The sequence below is a fragment of the Phyllopteryx taeniolatus genome, chromosome 4 (genome assembly GCF_024500385.1).
Source record: "Phyllopteryx taeniolatus isolate TA_2022b chromosome 4, UOR_Ptae_1.2, whole genome shotgun sequence".
Classification (NCBI taxonomy): Eukaryota; Metazoa; Chordata; class Actinopteri; order Syngnathiformes; family Syngnathidae; genus Phyllopteryx; species Phyllopteryx taeniolatus.
This window is the reverse complement of record NC_084505.1, coordinates 29,165,274-29,180,561: the sequence shown is the minus strand read 5'-3', so window position 1 is coordinate 29,180,561 and position 15,288 is coordinate 29,165,274. Positions and strand designations below refer to the sequence as shown.

General features: G+C 41.8%; 1 protein-coding gene across 25 annotated transcripts in view; it reads right to left on the bottom strand.

The window, feature by feature from the left end:
* LOC133477067 (receptor-type tyrosine-protein phosphatase delta-like) overlaps positions 1-15,288 on the bottom strand; it is a 168,653-nt gene that overhangs the window by 18,320 nt on the left and 135,045 nt on the right. For 13 of the 25 annotated variants that reach the window (XM_061771382.1, XM_061771391.1, XM_061771401.1 and 10 more), the window contains 15 exons: positions 15,071-15,264; positions 14,936-14,962; positions 14,256-14,373; positions 13,097-13,684; positions 12,663-12,757; positions 11,846-12,102; positions 10,827-10,920; positions 9,015-9,239; positions 8,769-8,929; positions 8,176-8,187; positions 7,653-7,700; positions 7,432-7,544; positions 7,313-7,354; positions 6,058-6,155; positions 1,717-1,840 (listed from right to left, as the gene is read on the bottom strand). In XM_061771382.1, coding sequence (XP_061627366.1) covers positions 1,717-1,840; positions 6,058-6,155; positions 7,313-7,354; positions 7,432-7,544; positions 7,653-7,700; positions 8,176-8,187; positions 8,769-8,929; positions 9,015-9,239; positions 10,827-10,920; positions 11,846-12,102; positions 12,663-12,757; positions 13,097-13,684; positions 14,256-14,373; positions 14,936-14,962; positions 15,071-15,264 — 2,196 coding nt within the window. The remainder of the gene's footprint in view (positions 1-1,716; positions 1,841-6,057; positions 6,156-7,312; positions 7,355-7,431; positions 7,545-7,652; positions 7,701-8,175; positions 8,188-8,768; positions 8,930-9,014; positions 9,240-10,826; positions 10,921-11,845; positions 12,103-12,662; positions 12,758-13,096; positions 13,685-14,255; positions 14,374-14,935; positions 14,963-15,070; positions 15,265-15,288) is intronic. The other 12 variants (XM_061771384.1, XM_061771387.1, XM_061771399.1 and 9 more) reach the window with 5 other exon arrangements.

Below are 15,288 nucleotides of genomic sequence, written 5' to 3'. Positions count from 1 at the left end.
TCCTGTGAATCAATCTATATGGATTCATCGCAGGTTTATGTCACAATAATGGTCCTTTGGTGATGGGTTGTTCAGCCGCCTTGTTTTATAATACATACCGAGACGATCACGCATCTAATCTGAGCTGTGGCTTTGCAATGGCAATATGACTGTAAGGCCGTCCGTGTGTAAGACGAGGCTGACACGGCTTGTGTCCTGGAAGGGATTGTGTGTGTGTGTGCGTGCGTGCGGGTGTTGTGAGAAGCCATCTGTGTGTGTTTGATTTTGGATCATTGCTGCTCATCTGGGGCCTAATACCATAATCCCCAAATTCACTGAGTCATAGCTCAAACAAACAAACGTACACAAGAAATACACACACGGAAACACACACACACGTAAACACGCACGCGCACTCAGCAGTGACCTGATTATGCCAAAGTGGGGCATACAAACTCCTTTTTTTTGCGTCTTTTGATGGCAATTTACATTAACAGTGACAAAATGCAGACGGCTGACAGATGAAGGTAAATAAAGTTGCGCATTTCGTCTTAGAAGGCTGTTGGGCATTTCTCCAAAATATTTTCCCCTCAGTAAATTCAATTCGCTATTCTATGGTTATCATCACAATTTTCCTCTTGATGATTACTGGTAACTTACTGTCGAGGAATCACACAAAAAAACGAAGAAAAAAAGCAACCTTCAGATAAGTGGTGGTCAAACTTTTGCGCTCAGGGGAACACGTACAGATGGGCCAGTCATTCATAGATAAGGTTAAAAAAAAAGACAAAAAATACGAATGCAAAATGTTGAAAACATTTTATTTTAATAATTAATTCTCACTTAAAAATTGTTTTATAGTTAATTTGATTATAATTAATTAACCAATTGTTTAATTAAAATGTACATGTAAAATCCATTATTTTAGTGATATTTTTTAAAATTTGATTATTTACAACAAATCATTAAAGCAATTATTTAATGGGATAAATGAATAAAAAATAAAATAAAATGAAATAAATGGATTTGAATGAGCAAATTTTAGTAAAAGTAATGCAACAAATATTACAGGACTTTTGAGGATGTAAATGCTCAGTGGGCCGGATTAAACAATGGAGCGGGCCGTATGTGGCCCGTGGGCCAGACGTTGCCTATCTTTGCTTTAGTTGCTGAACTCTGAACTCAATCAAGTACGAGGGTGGAGTTTTTTGTGTTACCGTGGAAGTGTGTGTGTGTGCATGCGTCTGCGTGTGTGTGTGCGGGGGAGAAAAGGCCAGGAAGTGAAGGCGCATAACTGTGCACGACTTCTGCACGAATCTACAGTATGTGCATGCGCTCGCTTGGGCTGTGTATATATACAGTATATTAGGCAGAGATACAGACAGACAAACAGATGCTGCTGGAGGACAAGTGGGGGTTGGGCCAGTGGGGCTCCTCACACATGCTCTGCCCAGATAAGGCTCATCTGTTTGGGTTTGGCCTCCCACCTTCTCCCTCTCTCAATATTGCTGCTGCCAGTTTCTCTGCCTGGGGTCGATCGCACCTGAGGTGGCTGAATGCGCCTCAGACTGAAGACAGTTCTTTTGCCGCACGCCGGGAAATTATATCAGTAAAGAGGGTGTAAATAAATGACAACATTTGTGCTGTTTGAGATATGGGAATCTGAGCTCAACCCTCCTGTTGTTTTTCTCGTGCAGGCCCACGCCCACACACAGACACGTTGGCAGCATGTCTTACCCTCAATGCCTGAGAGTATCACCCTGGAGTGGTCGTAGGCAATGACGTTAGCGTAGCGGTTCTTTGGTTTGTTGACTTCCAAGTTGGAGTTCTCCCACGTGAACTGCTGACCAGGGTCAACAGACTGCGAGGCACAAAAAGACAAAAGTTACAAACATCGAGACTCGGGCTTGTTTTGGACGTCGTTCACAGGCACGTTGGCACTTTGCAGTGTTTTGACTCAAAATGAAAGCTTGTTTTTGAAAGGGTTCTTCCTGCATATGGTCTGGCAGCTGGACTACTGTCTGACAAATCATCACAGCGTGGATGTTTGCGTGCCATGATTTGAAGGGAAATGGAGAAATTGACATCTGGAACAGCATCTAGAGGAACAAGAATGGGAATGTTTCATGTACCGGAGCTTCAAGATGTTCTTGAGTAGTAATGAAATGTACTTCCTGTCCATAGCTTCAGTTTGTGCTTAGCTTATACGTTTACGCCCGTGTTGGCGTATAGATGGGCCCTCTCCTCATTACACTGGGTTACAATTTTGTTGTTGTTGTTGCAATTTGTCTGTGTTTTTTTTTTAAAACTGATTTGGGGCAATTTTGCATCACTGAATCTGAAGAGGATATTTCATATATCATCATTGTTCATAATTCAGGGCATGAACCTCCGTTTATTTGAACTTCAAAAGCAAAAATACCTGTACATGTAAATAAAAACGTGGCAATAGTTCAAAGAGTTGACCTGATTGAGCAAAACTAATTCAGCACATCAAAATTGTCCTAAATCAGCTAAAGAATCTCAGACAATAAATTTGTTGTGGACCAGTGTTATGCTTCAAACACTCACCAGCTACAATATTCATCCAATTTAATAACAGAGTTTTATAATTCAAAAGAAATCTGTCAAAAGTTCTCAGAGTACTCATAACAATAAATAATTGTAAATAGCTCAATAAGTAAATAGTCAAAGTAAATCATTCGCAGTCTTAACACCACTGCACTATGACAACAAACCAAAAAGTATTATTAAATACCACTAATAAATACACATAATAAATACTACCGGAGACAAATTCCTTGTGTGTCTTTGGACATACTTGGCAAATAAAGATGATTCTGATTCTGATCTGAAAAAATCAGGCAAAATTACATTTAGTATCTTTAAATATCATTTCCTAGTACATTTTACACATTTTGAAGTACTTATTGAATATTTTTTGTAATTGTTTAGGAGAATTAAAATAATATGTACATTTATTCAATCAAATAATAATATAACACCACCAACAATAATAGAAATAACTTTTGTAACACTTGTATCATTTTACTCTTACAGTGCCAATTAATTCAGTAAGTTGGACATTTGTAATACTTTTTCCAATTCAAAAAATTATTACTTTAAGGATTAAAATTGGTATTGGAAAATCAAAAGATAAAAAAAAACTGAGCAGGAGTATAACAGATTGGTACTACTTAAGACTGTGGCTGGTGAGCTTGAATGCTGTTTAAATCAACGAAGTGCAGCACCCTTTCCGTTCATCCATTTTACTGTTGTTGTCGTCGTTAAGGTAGCGAGGGAGCAGGAGCCTTTCCCAGCTGACTTTGAGTAGACCGCGGTACAGTTTCCCTCAGGTCAACTGTAATGCACCGCTCGCCATTCCGAATGAAGTACAAAGTGACCAGTTCAAGAAATGCAGACCAAACAGGATCTTGTGCAGAACACAAAATGATGTTGGGACTTTTCGCTCTCTGCCTACCGAGCGAAGAATGAGCTGAGCGAGATGATCCACGCTCACGAAAGATTCCTCTAGGAAAGAGAGGAAAGTTGTGTTGGACCGACACGTGAAGTTCCTGCAGGCTAATTACAGTGTAAGCATCTCTGCAAGCAGGGAGAGGCAGACGTGAGGTCATTACGGAGCTGTCAATGGAGAGAGATGACGACGAGAGAGCCAGAGCAATTTTAGCAATTGTGAATATTATACGACACATACTGTAATTATGGTTTGGTCGGGGGAAAATGGACACGGGTGGTACCGTGGGTGCGCGCATGTGCGTGAGTTTTACAGCCATCCTGTGGCTCTGCCCAATATCATGTGTGCCTGATTATTTCACCGCAATCATTTCTGCTCTCCCCCTCAATGCCTTTGCCATCCATCTCTCTCGCTCGCTCGTTAGGGGCTCGCCAGCGAACAAAGCGCACAGTCATGCGGAGAGAAGGCCGCGAGGCTCAAACCGCACGGCTGCTTCCCACACCGGCTCGTCCATCCTTCTGCGCGCCTTCTCCCAAAGCGTTTTTCTCCTCTTTTCGCTAATGTGCTCTTGTCTTCCTCTAGAAGACTGCCACACACCATTTCTTCCTCTCGTGCGGGAGCCAAATAGAGGCTCATGTCTCCATCGCTCTATCCAGACCTGATCCAAAAACCCTGGTTAATATCTCTCTGTGGAGCTAATTGTGATGCTGGCTCTATTTGCTAAACTGCCAGTACTTTGGAGAGCCTTTCTGTGATAGACATTAATTGTGGTGCAAAAAAAAAACAAAAAAACCTTGAAACTGGAATACACACTGAGTGGCTTTATGCGTCTCATGGCGAGGCTGCAGTGCCTTTATATTTCTATCTGCCTCTCCTCTTTCTGCACCAGTGGACCGGATAATAATCTGGCTGTAAGCAAACTTTCCTTGAGCCTTGCAATTTCAATTTCCATCTTGAAGCTGTGCGGATAAGAGCACGACGGCAGAATGGGAAATGTGCTCAATCTTGCATCGCTGTGATCAATATACTGTATGCTATAAGGACAAAAGCAATAGCACAGCTGGCCATTACAAAACATGCCGTTGTTTTCCCATTTACATTCCCCGCTCTTCTGGGAATACTTGCTCCAGTATTTTGGAGCGTGTCCACTCATCCAGAAGAACACACGTGAGGTTACAGGTCACTAATTCTTCCACACCAAACTCATCCCAGCACTCCTCTATTGACCTTACTTTGTGCACATGTATTCACCCCTTTTGTTAAGGAAGCCCCTAAAAAAACTCCGCTGGCACCAATTACCTTCAAAAGGCAGTCCATTTTTGTGCATTCTAGGTTTTCCATGATCTTTCCGTATAAACACACATTTTCTGATATTATTTTCTTCAGATGAAACTAAATCTGATCTTTTCAGTCATCAAGCAAAACAGGTGAGTCTGGTGCACGCTCAACACATCCCCTCACCCGAAGAACTCCATCCCCGCACTGAAAGATGGCGGTGGCAACATCATGCTGTGGGGATGTTTGGTGCTATAAATCAGTAATATTCTCGAGGGAAACCTGCACCAGTCTGTCAAACTTAAAGGACCTGGATCAGTTTGCCCCTGATGGGATGGGCAAAGATGGCCAGAGGCAAGATGTGGCAAGCTCATTGATACTTATTAAAAAAACATTTGCAGCCACGATTGCCGCAAAAGGTGGCTCTTCAAACTTCGGACTTTAGGAGGTGAATAATTAGGCGCATGACTATTTCAAGTTTGTTTGTTAAAGAATTATTTTTGGTTGGTACAGTATATTTCTCATTGCACTTCAAAACTTAAGACTGCTGTGAAGCTCTATCAAATAAAGTTTAGATAAAGAAATTGTTTTAATTAGAGGTTGTTATGTCATGAAAAGCCAAGTGGGAAGAATATCCCACTTGTATATTTTTCTATATTTTACTGATCCTCGATGTCAGAGTGATGGGGTTGCGCAAGATTTAAGGGTTTTGCTAGGATTCTTACCTAGTTTTGAGGATTTTTGATGATAGTCTGTCCCAAATATTTGCCGCCGTTAGGCCGCAACCCCCTCTGTCCAAATTTGGTGAATTTCAAATCGATGCCATTGGTCAGTGCCCACGCGGTTATGTTATTTGAACAAATTATTGAGCAATATGAAGTGTTGAAAATGGCTTGCTCTCTTTGACGATGTAATCTTTATGGCTCAACAAACATGCAGTTTTTGTTGGTTTCTTGAAAAGTGATGGTTTTGGAGATGCGAGGTTTCTGCCCGACGCCAGCGCTATTTTTTCACAGTGGGTCTCTGGGCATGGTAGCAAATGTGGCTTGCGCGTCTAAGTGGGGTTTCTGTGGGTCCTCTGGTTCCTTCTACATAACAAAAAATGAATGTGATGTTATATGAAAACTGTAAAATTGCCCATAGGTGTGAATACTTTTTTGTTTGCCATGTGGTACATACCAGAATGTGAGTGAAATATGACAGACAGAGTTGTATCCAAAGTTACTCAAACTGGGCAATAAATTGATGGTCCCAATTTAACACGGATGCTGACCAGACAAACTCCTCAAGTTGGAGATTCTCAGCAGGCAAATGATCGGCATTCCTACCTCGTACTCTTGTGAGAACTTGAGGTTGTCGTTTGCCTTGAGGCGCTCAATGTTATCTGCCAGCTCCGAGATGGGGACGGGCGGGTGGCTCGCCATGCCTGCCGAGCACAAGGGTAGAAAAAAAGAAAAAAAGAGACCATTTTGGAACATGTACAACTCCACTTGTTTTTGGAAAGCAAAATGTTAGGAGTTTTTTATTTTTTTAGTGTGACAACAGTCACAGCGGAGAAAGCAAATGGAAGCGTTTCTTTGTTAAGTGACTATGTTCTCTCCAAAGCAGACAGAAAGAACAATGTGCGCGTTTGGAAAGTTACTGAGGCGCGACAGAATGCCCTTTGAGTCGATGCAACACGGCTGGTGGAGATTAAAAAAAGGCTTTGACACAGGTGGTTAAAAATTCAACATTGGGGAAAAAAACACTTTTAACATAATACGGTGGAACCTCCAAATTTGATTGCCTCTGAAGTCGAACATTATGCTCGTTATTTGCAGAATAAAAAACGGCTCTTAAAAGACTAGAATATCAGGCATGTGCGTTACATGTAAAGTTGCTTCACAGTTATAATCACGATCAGTTTTGATTGCATTGCATCATAGTGAAAGGTGTTTCTCTCATATTTTGGACTATCTACATTTTTATTTTTGTAAAAACGTCTAAAGGCTTCATCTCTATGAGAATGAGAAAGGTCAGTAATAACAAAAGGTCAAATGTAATGACAAAAGGTCAAATGACAAACTTGACAAAATTTGACTTATTGCGACATAGGAAAAGCAGCAATACACTCGTCTCTGTCCTAATAGCAAGACGCCAGAATCAATCTCCATCTGCACAATCGTCAGTGCGTCTGTAGCTCGCAATCAAAGTTAATGGCCAGAACGTGATTGTTTTTCTTTTATTTTAGCAGCTTAACTTCTTTTTACGCAACAGTTACAATATTACATTGCTTGTGTAATGAATGAGATGACCTTGCAACAAACCGTTTTCTACGGGAATTAGAGTTTCTAAATACGAACAATAAAGAAGGTCGACCAGCGCCCTGGAAAAAAATGCATTCAACCTTAGAGGTTCCACTGTAAAACAAAAGCTTATTGACAAGATGTTGTCAATTCAAGTAGCTTCATCCAACGTGGGATGGAAGTTAGTTAGCATGAACGTCTAAAACAAACACAGACAGATCGAAAGAATGTGAGCGAGGAACTGGCGAGGAGGAAAATTATGACAGCAAAACTTTGGCGGACTGTGAGACCAACTAACTTGACAAACGCCGATAACCACGGTACACTGATACACGGTAGGCTGAAAAGGAAACAGTAGCGGGATTAAAGAAAACAAAAAGCAGAAAAAAGCAGAGGGTTTTGCGCAGATATGCATACCTGGAGTCTGGAAGTTGATTCTACGCAGCTCCACGGGATCGGTGGGATGGTGAGATGACATGGCTTTGCTGCAGGGGAAACTGCCCTTCCTGCCCTCCGCCTCGGTTCGTTTCCTGGGAATAACATCAGGACAACGTTTACGTGCAGCTTAACCTTTTTCGCTTTAATGCTGTACCAAAGAAATGCCATTAAAATTTGTGTAACGCTTGTCAATACTCAACTCAATTCTTAAAGTGTTGCTGGATGTTTGTTGTGTGAATGCTGAGAGACTAGCAGTGTGTAAAAACAAAACAAAACAAAAACAAATTAGGCATTGCATTACTTTTCCACTTGTTTTCAATCAGACTTAATAGCAGCGCCATAGCTTAAAACGCATTCAAATAACAAAATGAGGTGACCTATTAGTTAGGAAATATTAAACTGTAGCTGTCAAAAGATAATAGCGAGATAATTGAATTAGAAGAAGTATGTCTGGACCACTTATTGTCGAGCCACAACAATATCCCCAGGCTATGATATGCTGGGATGTATTAACCCTTAGTGGATAATCCATTTCTTCGGTTGGCATATTGGCTTGGTGAAAACATCTGTCAGCATTCACACGCACTTTCACGGAACTGAAATTTCTATTATTACATTGAAATTGAGTCTTTACATAAATAGAAATGCATCTTAAGAAACCTTATTTTTGCCTAACAACAACAACAAAAATGGATAGACCAAACCTTAGAGGTTATTTATTACCTGTCGGGTTTGCTGGATCCAGGCGGGAGAGGAAGGAGCGCAAAAAGGAATAGACAAGGATGGACAACATTATTATCTGTGACTGCACTTCCTCTTCTCTTTTACAATTATTTATTATTCAACAACAAGAAACTACAATTGGAATCCATCATCCTATCATTGTCTTATAAAAGCATCTCAGATGGGTGCATGCATGTATATTTAAAATTTCACTCTGCACGGCGCAGCTCAGCATCAAGGTGCTCGCTAATGTCCGGTGAGCATCCTGAACTTTAAATACATTACCATCATGGATATTTATTTTGTCATAGCGCATCTGCTGCAGCAATTAATTATGTGTGTTAACAAAGCTTCAGCCAGGAGCCCTGATAATGATCATAAAGAATGATCATATTTGATCGATGAAAATATCTCCCATTCATTTGCAAGACTGAAAAGCAGACTAAAATGTTTGAGAGCCTTAAATGGAACAAAGAGGTTTTGAAAGCTGTGTATATGTCAAATACTTCCCCAGTCTAAAGCATCTGGATTTGGTTACAACTTTAGCAATGGTTTCTTCAGAATAAGTACGGTACTTAGCATGCTGCTCTTACCTTTTGAAGAGAAGGATGGCAATGACAATGCACACGATGAAGATGACGGCCAAAACAGGACCGACGACCCACAAGAGGCCCTCTTCCTCATCAACAATTGGCTGCGGGTCCACATCCGATGAGGTCACGGGATCGGAGTACGGACTGGTGGAGAACATAGTCTGTGGATGAGCGTGGGAGATAATACAGTTAATGTTTCAATATACAACGTGTTGATGAACACTTGAGGATGTGCTTGTATTTTACGTTCTCCGAAAGGTCAAGCAGGGCGAGCACAAAGAAGACGTATTCCTGCCCGTTCTGCAGCGGACGGTTGCGGAAGTCGCCGTAGTTTCGTCCGTCGCCGAGCGTGAACTCCCTGGGGAGGGTTTTGAAGTGAGCGTTGACGTAAGCCCTGGGATCCGATTGGCCGGCCTGTCTGCGGATACGGAGGGAATGGCTTACGCTGGTTCTGTTAATCTCTCTCAGCAACTGACATGGAAGAAGGGCACAGCAGGCAGGAGCAATTAGCAACGTCTGGGTTAAAAAAATGAGATTAGCATACAAAAAACTGTCAGTGACAAACAATCATTTGGAAACTGTAAAGGTACACAGGATATGAATGCAGTGAGGGATTTAAGGTCACGGTCATTCTATGTTAGTTTTTGGCCTTGCCGCTTCCATGCAGAGATTTCTCCCGATTCTCTGAATCTTTGATGGAATTATGGACTGTATATGATGAAATCCCTAAATTCCTTGTGATTGTACATTGACAAACGTTGTTCTTAAACTATTTGCTCACGCAGTTGTTCACAAAGTGGTGAACCTCGCCCCATCCTTGCTTGTGAACAACTGAGCCTTTCGGGACTGCTCCTTTTATACCCAATCGTGACACTCACCTGTTGCCAATTAACCTGTGTTAATTTTTTGTGTTTTTTTTTTTTTTTTAATTAGCGTTTTTAAATTAGCGTTCCTCAACTTTCTCAGGCTTTTGTTGCTCCTATCCGAGCTTTTTCGGAATGTGTTGCAGGCATCAAATTCCAAATGAGAAATATTTGCAAAAACAAAACACACAAAACAATAATGTTCATCAGTTGGAACATTAAATATCTTGTCTTTGTGGTGTGCTCAATTATATTTAGTAGGTTAAAAAGGCTTTGCAAATGTTTTTATTTACATTTTACACAACATCCCAACTTAATTCGAATTGGGGTTTGTATCCCATCCCTAGGATGCCACAGACCGTTAACAACGTATCAGCAAAAGCCACTAGGCCGCTGTGCTGCCCCCTGTAAAGCATTATTTCCTAAATATAAACTCTCTAGGATTCTACACACCATCATCAAAGTATCAACCGTCTCTTCAGAGAATATCGCCAAGGTAAATCAAATATATCATCATCAGAACTGTGATCGAGTTTACCCATGCAGACGGTGGGCATGAATGTTCAATAAGCCCGTGTCATAAGTGTGCCCGCTAAACTTTAAACTTTATCGAACACCCTTTTCTTGAATTTTCACTCGCTCGGTGAGGATTCTTATTGACATCTTGTTTTGCCAACCATTGGGTCACTCTTCCTTGCAATTGTGTTCCAAATGTGTCCGATTACAAGGCCATCTCTTGTGCACAAACTTCCAATTGGAACTCTGGCAATAACTTTAGTTTTTAAAGCCATTTTTTATTTTTTATTTTTATTTTGGGTTCATTGCCATGCTGAAATGTGATAATACTCCTTCACGCTAATGCTTTCTAGCAGACATGTAAATTTCTTTTGGGCCAAGACTGACTGCTACTTGGAGGTCTATTTCTTTTTAGTGGAGAACAACCTGCAGTGGTGCTTCGGTTATGCTTTTTGGAAGATGTTGCACTATGTTGCAGAAATACGTCTGGCTCCACTGTACATATGATTTTTCAGCAAAATACTTCAGATGTAGTGCACTTGAGTCAGATATCATTTAAAGTGAAAAGAGCGCCAGCTTTGGATCAACGCAAAATAGACCCTGAATGTTTACAGGGTCTATTTACCTTCTTCAACCCCACAGAACTTGTCGTTTGGCATAAACACTAGGATGACTCTACCTCATCTAAGTTCATCTGGTCTGGGTCCTCCCATGGATTCAAGAACTTCCCTCCTCTCTGCTTCTTCAGTGGCACCACCACCACGTAATAACCCCTGAAACACATGAACACACCCTGAACTAAATGCAATATTGTCAATATACTGTCGCTCTATAAATCCCCACAGCTTCAATGCTAAATATACATCATTAAATGAATACCTGCCTGGCAGGGTGAGTTATAATGGAGCTTTTTTCTCTTTGAAAAAGTACGTTTCAAATGGCTTTTGTAATGGATTTGATGTGCAGGTGCTAATGAAGTTTTCCAATGACAGAGCCACGCCGGAGAACAAAAGTAAAAGTGATTTTTTTTTTTTTTTTTTTTTTTTATCAGCTGGAGCTCCAATAGGTTCCGCCAAGCCATGAGGGCACTCGCACTAAAATGATAAATGTGTCCCCAGTGCATGACTCACTCCAATGCTCGCTGCTCGCACTTAATAACATAAATCACATTACATCAAATGTGGTGAAATGTTGAATTTGCAGCAGCACGATGAACTAATATGCTCTCAAAGACCCGAATTGCTGATGACGTATTTTAGTAATAAAATGAAACATCCATCTGATTACAGTTTGTGTCTACATCTTTTATCAAGGTTGGGGGGAGTGTAATCAGAGCAAAAAATGACATGACGGAGGGAAACTACAACCACTGCGGCTGTTGCAGTGGAATGACTCACGCAGAGATTTACAGTGGAATTCTAAGGAGTGGACTAGTTCTCTATGTTTATTCTGGGTTTGAAGGAGATTACGAGCTTTGTGCTTTCGCCCTTTCTGCTGTGGGAGTTGGAAGAATTGCAAGGCCGCCTACTCGTAGAGAGAAATCCCTCCTGTTTGGCGAATAAATACAGGATGCAATGGGGGATGGTGGAAATGAGCTCAAAGGGCCAATAGAGACCTTCATTATATTATGACTTAATTGGAGTATCTCTTTTGCATTGAATCACCTTTTTTTGTGTGTGTAGAATGTGCTTTCCTTACTTGACTTTAGCTGCCGTCTGCACAGATGGAAGTTGCACAGTCACCATGCCATCAGCATTGGTCTGCCCCAGCACGATGGGCTTGCTTTTCAGGATATCTGGAGCAGTCGTGGCGGTGACCCGGTGCTGCAGGCCCCCGGCGCTGTTGGCTCGGTTGGTAAGCAAGAAAGAGTACAAGGTGTCTGGCTGCAATCCGGTGATCAGCTTCTGAGTCTGCGTCCCATCCACTTCCACAGACTGACCCTTTCCGTACAGGATCTGAATATGATGCAGGGATTTCATTTTTGTTTTTTTTTAACATTCAGCCAACACACAAAAATGCAGTACATTGTTTTTGCAAAGGAGGTTCTATTTTTTTATCGGCATACTCATTTTTCTCATGTCAACCCGGCGTTTTTGAAATAAGAGTATTCTTAAAATACCTTCAATGCCTATATTCTTCAAATGCCTTTATTTTGCAATAACTTTGAGGTGAAACCCCACACAATTCCTCCACCCCAAATCCCTTTTCTTCTTAAAGGGCAATAATAAAGACACCTCTCAAATCTGATCTGATTAATTTAAATTTGCAAGGATTGAGAGTCACATGGTGTGTTGTCAGACCAACTTTTATCCAAAGGTCATTCAAATTGTGCCTTTTGCAGAAATGCAAATTTACCATGAAGAATCCTCCTGAACAAATTCAACAATCAACAATCAGATCACATTTTCTTCCCTTTCGCCCGACACATTTTTGGTAAAAACCTGAGCACATCTTACAGTCCGATAACAGCCATTCAGTTGATTGTTTTTGCATGTTGTTATGACATCATCCTTACAGTGAATGGCTGGGTAGGATTCTTGTCTCGGACCTCCCAGGACAACAGAACAGAATTCTTCATGGCGGCTTTCACTCGGAAGTTGGTGGCAAAAACTAATGTGAAAACAGAGACAAAAACAAACACAATGAGATCAACTGATGGTGAACTCTTCTTTTTTTGGCACAGGGCGTATCTGCGTATTAGTCTCTAGTACAAGCCATCTATTTGCTTGGGTCAGCATTCAGTCAGTGACTGGACAGACCCAAGAATCTTACCTTGCTTTGGGAAAAGGATGTTTTGTCTAAGAGTACAGCGACAACACAATGAAAAAGGACACTTAGGATGTCAGCAGATGCGCGTGTGTTTGTGTGCAGGTTGGAACTAAGTTAGGACGTGTGCCTGGTGTCCTGCACGATGAAGATGAGTTGTCAGGGAGCGAGCGTGAGTCCTACCTTGGTCGAGCCGCTGCGTCCTAAACTGGACACCGGGGCTGTACGGACCGCGCCCGACAGCCGTGAACGCGCACACCCTGACATCGTACACGGTATCGGCACTCAGACCCTCCAACAAAACACTCGACCCGGGAGTGGGCACTACAACTTCTGAGGAATTGCCCCGACTGTTTATATCCTTGTACAGGACTGAGTACTTGGCAATTTTTCCATTTTGCTCAATGAGTGGCACTGATTTCCACGTCAAGCGTAGGGAGTTGGCAGAAATCTCCTCTGAAATAATATTTTCTGGATATCCAGTTGGGGAGCCTTCAGGGGTGGTCACTTCTTTAACTCCCTCCTCTCCGTAGCCCATTTTGTTACGGGCGGACAGTCTGAACACATAGTTGGCTCCCTTGTGGATGTCCTGAGCCGTGTAGCGATTCTCTTTGGTGGGGAATTCCACCACTGTGAAGGGAAGGACGTCGACGCGGCCAAAGGTCAGGCGGTAACCCAGGAGTGGCGTGACCTGATTTGGCGGCGGGTACCACTGAAGCAGAGCAGTGCCCGAGTCAGTTGCGCTCACCATGAGTTTGGGCTGTTCAGGTACTACAAAAGGAATCAGGAGAAAAGAGTGTGAGGAACACGGAACAATGACGAACTGCAAAATTGTGTTATTTTAAAATAAAAAAAAAAACATGGTGGGAGAACTTTGCAGCGCTTAACTGATGGGTGCTTTGAAAAGCAAGCTGTTAATATGTTTTTCAAGAACAAATTTTGGAATTGTGGTTCAAATTTGGCTTTGCTGGATGTGATTGTTGCAACATTGCAACGGGACATGTTATGACATGAATCACTTTGCTGTTTGTTTAAGGGTGGAGCTCTACACAGTGATGACCTTTCATTGGTGGACAGAGAATTGCTACTTGGAGACACTGCAGAATGGGAGGAGAATATATTTAGTTTATTTGGAGGACACACCCGACACCCATCAAAGTTGAGGCCACTAATGATTATTAATTGACGATATACGACTGCTGAATCTGAAAGTGCACTGCCTGACCCGCCGCCCCCGTCCCCCATCCCGCCCCAAAAGCAGAGTTGCCACTAATGGTGCTAATTATGAAGTCTCAAAAATCATTGAATGATATTAATGAATGAGTACATTTTTGTAACTTACGCGGTAGAGCAGTGCAGACGCTAACAGGTTTGCTGCGAGCGCCATCTCCCTTGGCGGTGTAAGCTCCTACTGAGATCGAGTAGGAGGTGTCTACCTTCAAGTCTCCGAGAAGCGCCTCCTGCGAAGACAAAAAGTGCTCGGTCAGCTGCAACGTTTTGCAGAGTTGGCTACTACGATCTAAATGCCAAAAAGTGCCAACCTAAAAATCGCAGGAAAAAACCTTCATCGTGAGAAATTCTATTTAGTTACGTTTTCTACTTTGATTGTTCACCTAGCGGCTCCTCTTGGGAAAACCAAATACCCACAAGCCTTAGAACAATGAGGCAATTTCATTTTTTTGCTGTACAGTGAAGTAAGTTGGGTTTGACATTAAAAGACGAATATAAGATTAATAGTCCATTACAAAATTACAATTCCTCTTCTTCTCAACATAGTTTTATATGGTAGGGTGGGGAATGCCTTGTAAGACACAAATGATTCATATCATCAGTTACCTGTGAGTGTTTTCAGATCCCTTTTTGAAAGAACTCACACAGAGATAAAAGGGACCTCCAGCTAAGTCTTAAGGCCTTGCAATAAATGTAATACATTTAAGGCTGCAATCCCGTGAATATGACTGATTGATGTCTCATGCTTTATTATTCTCATTATGCAACAAGCTTAAAGAAATATTGACTCACATATTGAGCTGACTGGTCATATTCCCACTGATTATTGATGGAAAAGAAGGAGCACAGAAAAGACTTATTAATTATTAATACAAGATGATATTCATTGTAAATTAAATTCCATGGAATTCCATTTGGGAGCGTCACCTGTGAGTCCTCCATGAGGATGTCCTTGATGAAGGGCTGACCCTGAGGCTCGCCGTAGTTCATCCTCACGTAGTGGACTTGGTAGCCTCGGATCTGACCGTGCTGCAGCTCAGGGGCTGGCGCTCGCCATTTCACCCTAATGGCTGAGGCGTTCACTGTCTCTGCGTCCACCCCTCGAGGAGGACCACTTGGAACTATAAATGCATTTTGGGATAGAG